We start from the raw sequence: 9,953 nt of genomic DNA, 5'->3' as shown, positions 1-9,953 counted from the left end.
GTAAACTGAAACATGCCGAAATTAACAGCAACATTTTTCCACATTTAGCTCTAAATCTTACAAAAACATGTTTTTTCGAGTCATTTTTTACAACATTTAGTAAAATATTTGTAACTTTTCATATTTAAAACAGGATTTTAAATGTTAAATCTAAATGCTAAATGTTAAATCTAAATGTTAAATGTTAAATCTAAATATTATATTTAAATGTAAATGTTAAATGTAAATATTATATTTAAATGTAAATGTTAAATGTAAATATTATATATAAATCTAAATGTTAAATGTTAAATCTAAATGTTATATATAAATCTAAATGTTAAATGTTAAATCTAAATGTTATATATAAATCTAAATGTTAAATCTAAATATTATATATAAATCTAAATGTTAAATGTTAAATCTAAATGTTATATATAAATCTAAATGTTAAATGTTAAATCTAAATGTTATATATAAATCTAAATGTTAAATCTAAATGTTATATATAAATCTAAATGTTAAATGTTAAATCTAAATGTTACGGGAAACTAAATATTTAGCTAATATGCAAATTTATTGTACGGGTCAACGGAAATACCAAAATAAAAGCTTCAAGAAAACCTCCCGCGCTAAAGTGTGCCGGTCGCGGTCAGGTTCTGTGTTTGCGCTCCTCTTACGGTCACTTTTGACTGCCATGAGCTGCTTCGACTATTCCCTACCAGCATGTCCAGCGATTTAGCTGAAAACATTGGAAGAGCCGTTTTGTCGGCCATCCAACGATTCAGCGGTAATGCACCCTCGACCTCACAAACGCCGCAGCACTTGGTAAGTTTATTGTATAGCATTTTGGACGGGTTGATAGCAGTGTTAGCAAAACTAGCAAAGCTAAATTACTTAGCTAGTCCTCAATTATTTCATTTGGTAGGCAGCAGACAGAGATCGAACATCATACAACTCTATTTATTTATTTGGTAGGTAGGTAACAGTCGTTCTTGATGTAAATGTTTCCTTAGGAATCCAGCAATGCACCTGGACCAAGTAGACCTGCCGTCTCCACTGGGATACCATACTGCTCGGTAGGCCTTCTTACACATATCATTTAATTCATTTATCATGAAATTTCCCTTGTGGGACTAATAAAGGTATGTTATCTTATCTTAGCTGACTGGTTTTGATATACAGTCAGGTTCATAAGTAGTTGGATACAGACACATTTTCTAATGTTGCTTCTGTACATTACCAGAATGAATTAAAAATGAAACTACTCCAATGCAGTTGAAGTGCAGACTTTAAGTTTTAATTCAGTGGGTTGGACTAAATGAATGCGTAAAAATGTGAGAGGGAAAAATTAATTTGTAAACACAATCCTATCATTTCAGAGGCTCTAAAGTAATTAGACAAATTAAATAACTGAAAATAAAATGATAATTTCTATTACTTTATTCAAAACCCTTTGTTGGCAATGACAGCCTGAAGTCTTGAAGTCATGGACACCACCAGATGCTGGCATTCCTCCTTACTAAGGCTCTGCCAGGCCTTTACTGCATTGGCTTTCAGTTGCTGTTTGTTTGTGGGCATTTCTGTCCTAAATTTAGTCTTCAACAACTGAAATGTATGCTCAATTGGGTTAAAATCCAGTGACTGACTTGGCCATTCAAGAATATTCTATTTCTTTACTTTATTAAAGTCATGGGGTGCTTGGACTGTATGTTTTGGGTCATCTTCCATCTTTATTATTAAATGCTGCCCAATCAATGTGACTACTTTTAGCTGGACTTAAGCAGACAAGTATGTCTCTGAACACATTCAGCTGCTTCAGTCCTGTGTCACATATTCAGTAAACACTACCAGTGCCACTGGCAGCCATGCACGCCCAAACCATCACACTGCCTCTGCCATGTTTTACAGATGATGTGGTATGCTTTGGATCATGAGTCGTTCCACCCTTCTCCATACTTTTTTCTTGCCATCATTCTGGTAGAGGTTGATCTTGGTTTTATCTGTCCAAAGAATGTTTTTCCAAAATTTAGCTGGCTTTTACTAGATGGTTTTTTTTTTTTTTTTTTGTTAAGTCCATTCTAGCCTTTCTATTCTTGAGGCTTATGAGTGGCTTGCACCTTGCAGTGAACCCTCTGTATTAGGGCTGTTCGATATGACGATATGAAAACATCTATCATTTCATATTATACGCTATCATTTGTTCTGTGGTGTCGCAAAATAAATTTTACGTCAATATTTTTCATCGTTTTGATGGTCACTGTAGTGGCTGTATTAATTTCTTAATTTTCTTTTTTCTGTTATGTTCTCTTTGACCGCATGTTGTCTGTTCACAGTAAAATTTTCAAAATGCAAACACTACGTCTCAAATCAATTCCAGGCCTTTTATCTGCTTAATTGGTAATGACATCATCATTTTAATATGGATACCCTAAATTAAAGCTTAGTCTGCACATCATGTCCATGATATAATTTTGATTGGAATATGTTTCAGTAAACGGGCAACAAAATAAAACTTGTTAGGGTCCAAATACACACTGACCTAATTGCAGGCCTTTGCTACTCTAATTGAGTGCTCAAAGCACTTTATACAACAGATCTCATTTACCCATTCACATGCACAGATTAATACAAGCACTTTTTCTGTCCAACATTCGCACACAGTCATAGTCGGATAAACTCATTGGGAGCTCTAGATTAGAGCACCTGGGAACTGAATCACCAACTTGACCAACAATCACCAAATGCTAATCTACAAGATACAAAAGGTTCAGTTTTCTGTGTAATGGGTAGACAATAGTAAGATGGTCTGAGTCTACAGTTTGTTTGTTTGTTTTTAATGAACAGATAACAGAAACCTTACGGATGTATTGTAATGCATAGGTGTCTATCTGTATCTGTGTTTGAATTCATTTCAGGTTCCTCTTCCATCAGTTCCTCAAGCTCATGCTACGCGCTCACATTTTGTGAGAAAAAACAAGACCTGCAAACACTATACAAAAGATGTTGTGTGCTTGCCCTTGTCTTCAGCATCAACGTTTCTCATACCGAGAGGAGATTCACGAGCAAAACTATCACAAGATGGCCTTATTGGGAAGATCTCCTTTACATCTGACTGGTCTGAAGCACAATTTAGAGAAGAAATAGCAGCAATCTTCAGAAGAACATTTGCACTGTCAACTGGCCAGACATTCCCTTTTGAGTATTTGAGTACAATTAGAGGATGTAAACGACTAATGAAACCAAATGTTTCTAGCAGTTTTCTTTGGGGTGGCCAAGAAGTTGGCTCGATTTGTTCCACCACCTGCCTCTATATAATGGCAGGGATACAAAAACCTGCACAGGTAAACATTTTATATTGCAGTGCAGAAATATTTATTGTCTAAAAAGTGAGTCTGTTCCCTTAACATAATTTTATTAATTGTATTAATTAATATTGCAGTTTCAGCAGGTGTAAACAGTTTTTAGTGCAGCCATGTGCCTCTGTGTTACCAGTGATTTGGTGCAACTGTATTTGATTTTATGTAGAACATGCTTTCTTTTCCCTCAGGAGGAACCAGAAGAGCTGTCTGATAGTGACTTTGAAAGTCCAGTCTGCCGGAGAAGACGAGGTATGTGATGTGAATGAAAACCTAGTGAGGTTCTAAGCTCGATGACCAGTTAGATTTTGTTACTGCAGTGCGTAATAATTCCTGGGGGGTTTGTTTGATGAGAGCATCGTTAATTTGTCCGATTGGGGCGATCGTGGCTCAAGAGTTGGGAGTTTGCCTTGTAATCGGAAGGTTGCCGGTTCGAGCCCCGGCTCGGACAGTCTCGGTCGTTGTGTCCTTGGGCAAGACACTTCACCTACCGCCTACTGGTGTTGGCCAGAAGGGCCGATGGCGCGATATGGCAGCCTCGCCTCTGTCAGTCTGCCCCAGGGCAGCTGTGGCTACAACTGTAGCTTGCCTTCACCAGTGTGTGAATGGGTGGATGACTGGGTGTGTAAAGCGCTTTGGGGTCCTTAGGGGGGACTAGTAAAAGTGCTATACAAATACAGGCCATTTACCATTTTAATGTTTACAAATTATCACAGGTGATTACAGCCAAGGAGGAATATGTGCCCAACTTTCACTTAAACTAATATAAGGATATATAAAGGCTGTTAACATTATGAAGCAAGTCATGCTGACCTTCTTTCCTTTGTTCAGTGCATCATGCGTTGTCTACAACACCAGGTGAAAGTGAGGCCAAGCATCAGGAAACAGAGAGCTGCATTCAAGAGAGTGAAAATGAGGGACAGGCAGAGGGACAGCAGATGTTTCCATATAATGTGGCAGAATTTGTGTAAGCTGTTGTCTAGGGGTTAAAGAAATCCTTCATTTTAGATGTTGTTTAGGATATTGTTTTGATGCAAGTTTCCAATTTGCATGTTTGGGGTTTTTTTGCTGAATGACTGCAACTTTAGGATTTACATTTTATTTATTTATTTTTTTTTTAATGATGTAGTGTGAGAAATTCTTCAAGGCTGACATGTTTTATGATTTCTAATATCTCTTATCTACTTAGCCCTATTTTTCTGGAGGAAGATGAAGCTCTTGAAGAGGCAATTCAGCGTAGCCTCCTAGAAGAGTCTGATAGACAGAGTGAAGTTCATATTTCAAGGTAAGATTTGAAAGTAACCTTTGATAATTGAATATTTTATTTGCATCTTTACTTGCATCATTTTTTTGCAGTTACACAATTACAAAGGTAATTGCTCATTTCTGACTAATTTAATATGGACTATCACAACATAATTATATGTTGTAACTCTGTGCACTTGAGTCAAATCTACAGCAAATTTCCATTTTTCCCCAAGATCTGTTTGTCATTGTCCCTTTTTTATATAGGTCTTTTAAGAAACTCAGCAAAGAAGAAATTGAAGGTCTTCTTAGAGCTCATAGTGAGAAAGTCATTACACCAGGAACAAGACAACTCCATATCAGTCGAGCCAATGTGTGGTCGACTGCTTTGCGTCAGTTCAAGAGACCCAAGTTTGCAGAAAGCTGTGAGATGCTTTATGTCACATTTGCAAGCGATGAACATGATACAGAGGAAGATGCTGCTGACCTTGGGGGGCCAAGGCGGGAGTTTTTCCGTTTACTGGTGAAGGCCATCTTTCAGGACAGTGGTGCTTTTGAAGGTAATAGGATTTCACAGTCAAACTAACTAACTTACTTACTTACTCAAGGCCTAAAGGCTTGTTGACGACACTCGTTTTTATAATGTTACAAACGCAACAACCACCTGATCTGAACATTGTTTGACAGAACATTAACAAGTTAATAAATGACTACAGATAATAAATCTGTTATGTTCTGTGTGTTTGAAACAGTAAAAAAAAAAAAAAAGTAATACATTTTTGTCTGTCAATCTCAAGATATCAGTTTGGGGTCTGTACAGAATATACTTTTTTGTGTGTTATTTTTCAGCTACACCAAATGGATGCACACTGAAATTTAACATCCTACACTTGCAAAATGGAGTATATCGAACCATTGGCAGGATGTTGTCCACGATAATAGTGCAAGGTGGAGAAGCACCTGCCTTTCTCTCTCCACATGTAGTAGACTACATTGTGTCAGGAGACATTCTTCAAGTACACCTAACACCGGATGATATAGGTGACCCTGAGTTAAGAGAGAATCTGAAAAAGGTGAATTGCAATATTATAACAAGAATATTGTAATATTTCCTATATTCACAAGTCTTCTGGTCTTCTTTTATAATATATAATAAATACACTTTTGGTTATTAGAGGCAATTCCATGTATTATATTTTCAATTTGTTTCCTTTTTGTTAAAAAAAAAAATATTGGTGAAATACAGCCAAATAAACCAAAACAAAAACGTTTCGAGTCCAATTAAAATGAACCATCTGCAGTATTTGTGTACACTGGTAAAAAACAAACATTTAAAGTGTTTTTCTTAAATATTTAGGTTGTAAATGCAACAACTCAACATGATTTGGAGGAAGCAGTCAGCTGCTGCGACTCATGGCGATATCAAGTTGAAGGTCTTCCACTCACAGTCACCATGGCCAATAAAGATCTGTTTGTGAAAAATGCAGCTCTATACCTTGCAGTTCTGCAACGGCAAAGCTGTTTCGATCAACTAACTGATGGCTTGTCCTACTATGGAGTGAGAGTTATATTTTTTCTGTATCAATTGGTCATTATTTTATAATCATTTAGAGTGAGCTACTTTTTATATTTAAAACTGGAATTTAACCATTATTTAAACTTTTCTGTCTAGATTTTATCACTCCTGAGAGAGAACCCCAGTTTGCGTGTTCTGCTTGACCTATCGGGGGAGGACAAAGATCTGACAGCCAGTTTAATTGCTGGGGTTCTCAGGCCAAGCTATTCTGTCCTTGGGAGCAACAGAAGAGTTAGAGAGGAGCTGATGGTGGTCAAATTTCGGGAATTTCTCCAGTGTGTCGAAAGTAAGCAGAAATTCACATAATGTAGTCTGGCCATGAAACAATTCGGGACACTAAAGTAAAACTTTGTCTTTTTATGTCACATGCGCGCACACAAAACAGGAATAAAGATGTATGATAGCTTACAACTGACAAGCAAGGCAAAGACAGAACCTCTGTATTTTTTATAAAAACATTAGCCATCATTTAGTTGTTAGCTCAAGCTTTAACTATTTTAGTGTCCCCAGGTTAACGGTGGTTTTTCTTTGTTTTTAGATGAAGAGCTGAGAGACTCACTTGGAGAAAGGACTCTTACCAAGGATGAAGAGGCATTTGTGAAGGCTTTGAGGCCTGGTCACATCTTGGCTTTTGCCACCGGGAGCAGCAAGGTTCCAGCCATAGGTTTTCAACCAGCTCCTAAAATAACATTCATTCACGATGAAAGCAAACATCTCCCGATTGCACACACATGTGCAAATGAGCTTCAGCTTTTTGTGAATGAAACAACAATGGCTGATGATGATGCTTTTCATTACTGCTTCTTAGTAGCACTCATGAATGGAGCTTTATTCAGCACCATCTAAACATGTTCCAAAAAAAGTGAAATTAAAATGGTGGGTTTGTTAACTCTAATCCTGTTCATTAATTGTAGTTTCAAGTAACTTTGCTTCATACAAGATAGTTGAAATAAATTCTGACTGCATTTAATGTTGAAATGTAATAATTTTCAAAGCTTCAATAGATTTATAAAAATGCTAACTCTGTATTTTCAACGACAAATCAATAAAGTCACTGGTGTAATACAATAATTTTATTAAGCTTTTCTTTTTTAAACAAGGACACTTCAAAACAGTTTATGCACAGAGTATACTAAACATGCTTTGTAGAACAAGCCAGGATTACTTAGACATCTAACAGCAACATTTATTAAGACTATTGCAACTTTACAATGATTAAAACAATACTGTAGATAATCTTGTGAATTGATTTAAAGACTGACTGTTCCGTGTTGATAATTTTCACTGTTATACTGTATTACAGTGTGAATTTGATCTTTACTTCAATCTGAATAACTGGTTTTACCCATAAACTAAAAGTGGTTGTAGCCTTCTGAATAGCCTATGAGTCACTGTCAGTCATTAACTCTGAGTCCTTATGTGGCAGGAGGCATCACTGCTAGAGGGGAGGGGCTTCTGCAGTAGTACAAAAACTGCATTTGCTGTACAGCATTTAAGAATATTAGGTGTCATCACTCTTTAGAACATCACTGGTATCCTGTGGTTGAGGTCACACATTTACAAGTTTGTTAAAAATATACTGCTGTGTTCGTTGAAACAATGTTTTACCATTATTGTTGTCTTCTTCAAAAGGGTGAATGCTTGTATATAGCTCTTGTAAATCGCTGTCATTTAATGGGACAAACCTACTTTCAGAGTTTGACAAGGAGGGTATGGAGACCTCTGCTGTAGAAAGTTCTGGGTTGTGACGATGAGACACATGAGTTCCGCAGGCAAAAAGCTGGATGGGAGTTCTATTACCTTCAGTGGAAACAGAGTGATTGTTATATCCAGCTTTGAATTCCTTCAAAGTGCGGTTGATTCGTGGTAGAAACACATAATGAAGGCAAAATAGGTCTGTTGCATTTTCTAAGTCTAGGATACCAAGTGATTCCAATTCATAAAATATAGGTGCATAAATGCGGCTACAGTTGTTGTTTAAGTCTCGGTTGAAACGCTCAATCCTCTGGTTGTGCACAGAACTTCCCATTAAGACAGAGCTTTCACCCCTGCTTGCTCGCATGTCCTCCCAAATCTGAGCATTCTCTCCTCCGTGATCAGTCCTGATATGCAGGGGTCTGCCAAATTGTCCAACAGCTGCAGTAAAGAGGGCTTTCACAGTCTCAGCTCGATTATTGCTGGAGCACTGAAGAAACATCAACACATGTGCATCAACAACAACAAAATTTGGATGAGGCACAGAATATACTCGCCGAGCAACTGCAGTTCTTCTCCTGGATAGAACACCAGCCGAGTCCACCCTCCGCAGTGACTTTCTTACGCGCCATCTTTGAACCACTATGTTTTTGGAACGCAGATGACCCATCAGCATCACTTCTCCAACATTTGGATGTTCAGTTTTTATTTGGGACACTATCTGATCTAACTCATGGTCACTGATTACATTGAATTTTGACTCTGAGATATTATAGTCTTGCAGTAACTTATACAGAGTGGGCCTGGAGATGGAAAGGATAGATGCAGCTTCAGTAAAAGATGTTTTCAGGGAAAGAACATTTTCCAATTCCTCTTTGGAAATCTGAAGCCTTCCTTGGTAACCATCCTAGAACACGGCACAGAAAATCTCAATGAGCACAATTCTATAACAAAAGATGGGTAATTTGAGGCAATTGTACTGTGACAGATTAGCTAGAGTAATATTTTATCAATAGTTTTAAAATATGAAAGTGAGCAATCAAAAGACACTTCACAGCAAAAACAGTAATAAAATATGACGTAAAACTTGTGAATGTTGTTGGTGGTGATGTGACACTGCTAGTGATGGACCCCTAAGAAGATGAAATGTATGTAGAATCAGAATCATTACTTTGACAGGATTTAATTTAAGGTGACATATTACACCAAAGAAAAAACAAAAATTAGTCAGCTAAATGATATGTGTAAGAAGGCCTACCGAGCAGTATGGTATCCCAGTGGAGACGGCAGGTCTACTTGGTCCAGGTGCATTGCTGGATTCCTAAGGAAACATTTACATCAAGAACGACTGTTACCTACCTACCAAATAAATAAATAGAGTTGTATGATGTTCGATCTCTGTCTGCTGCCTACCAAATGAAATAATTGAGGACTAGCTAAGTAATTTAGCTTTGCTAGTTTTGCTAACACTGCTATCAACCCGTCCAAAATGCTATACAATAAACTTACCAAGTGCTGCGGCGTTTGTGAGGTCGAGGGTGCATTACCGCTGAATCGTTGGATGGCCGACAAAACGGCTCTTCCAATGTTTTCAGCTAAATCGCTGGACATGCTGGTAGGGAATAGTCGAAGCAGCTCATGGCAGTCAAAAGTGACCGTAAGAGGAGCGCAAACACAGAACCTGACCGCGACCGGCACACTTTAGCGCGGGAGGTTTTCTTGAAGCTTTTATTTTGGTATTTCCGTTGACCCGTACAATAAATTTGCATATTAGCTAAATATTTAGTTTCCCGTAACATTTAGATTTAACATTTAACATTTAGATTTATATATAACATTTAGATTTAACATTTAACATTTAGATTTATATATAACATTTAGATTTAACATTTAGATTTATATATAACATTTAGATTTAACATTTAACATTTAGATTTATATATAATATTTAGATTTAACATTTAACATTTAGATTTATATATAACATTTAGATTTAACATTTAACATTTAGATTTATATATAACATTTAGATTTAACATTTAACATTTGGATTTATATATAATATTTACATTTAACATTTACATTTAAATATAATATTT

General features: G+C 36.7%; 2 protein-coding genes across 2 annotated transcripts; one reads left to right on the top strand and one right to left on the bottom strand.

The window, feature by feature from the left end:
* The first annotated feature begins 507 nt into the window (after positions 1 to 507).
* Positions 508 to 7,224, top strand: LOC146568058 (uncharacterized). The gene is made up of 11 exons (XM_085283874.1): positions 508 to 807; positions 996 to 1,058; positions 2,898 to 3,323; positions 3,530 to 3,590; positions 4,170 to 4,305; positions 4,528 to 4,623; positions 4,851 to 5,143; positions 5,433 to 5,656; positions 5,941 to 6,141; positions 6,256 to 6,445; positions 6,698 to 7,224. Exons 1-11 carry the CDS (start codon positions 706 to 708, stop codon positions 7,003 to 7,005), a joined length of 2,100 nt encoding a protein of 699 aa, XP_085140000.1. The 5' UTR covers positions 508 to 705; the 3' UTR covers positions 7,006 to 7,224.
* A 15-nt stretch (positions 7,225 to 7,239) lies between these two features.
* Positions 7,240 to 9,717, bottom strand: LOC146568057 (uncharacterized). Its single transcript, XM_085283864.1, has 3 exons — positions 9,364 to 9,717; positions 9,113 to 9,175; positions 7,240 to 8,761 (listed from the first exon to the last, which is right to left on the bottom strand). Exons 1-3 carry the CDS (start codon positions 9,463 to 9,465, stop codon positions 7,709 to 7,711), a joined length of 1,218 nt encoding a protein of 405 aa, XP_085139990.1. The 5' UTR covers positions 9,466 to 9,717; the 3' UTR covers positions 7,240 to 7,708.
* Positions 9,718 to 9,953: the final 236 nt, after the last annotated feature.

Source organism: Mchenga conophoros, linkage group LG8 (genome assembly GCF_057382185.1).
Source record: "Mchenga conophoros isolate Kocher_MC1m ecotype Shallow Benthic linkage group LG8, M_conophoros_male_GT1.1, whole genome shotgun sequence".
NCBI classification, from domain to species: Eukaryota; Metazoa; Chordata; class Actinopteri; order Cichliformes; family Cichlidae; genus Mchenga; species Mchenga conophoros.
This window is presented reverse-complemented; position numbering and strand designations above follow the sequence as displayed.

Excerpts from the sequence above, each read along its gene's own strand:
- LOC146568058 (XM_085283874.1), top strand. The coding sequence starts at position 706 with ATGTCCAGCGATTTAGCTGAAAACATTGGAAGAGCCGTTTTGTCGGCC. Across the intron at positions 3,591-4,169 it reads AGTCTGCCGGAGAAGACGAG|TGCATCATGCGTTGTCTACA; the intron begins GTATGTGATGTG and ends TCCTTTGTTCAG. Across the intron at positions 5,657-5,940 it reads TAAGAGAGAATCTGAAAAAG|GTTGTAAATGCAACAACTCA; the intron begins GTGAATTGCAAT and ends TTAAATATTTAG.
- LOC146568057 (XM_085283864.1), bottom strand. The coding sequence starts at position 9,465 with ATGTCCAGCGATTTAGCTGAAAACATTGGAAGAGCCGTTTTGTCGGCC. Across the intron at positions 9,176-9,363 it reads CACAAACGCCGCAGCACTTG|GAATCCAGCAATGCACCTGG; the intron begins GTAAGTTTATTG and ends ATGTTTCCTTAG. Across the intron at positions 8,762-9,112 it reads CTGGGATACCATACTGCTCG|GATGGTTACCAAGGAAGGCT; the intron begins GTAGGCCTTCTT and ends GCCGTGTTCTAG.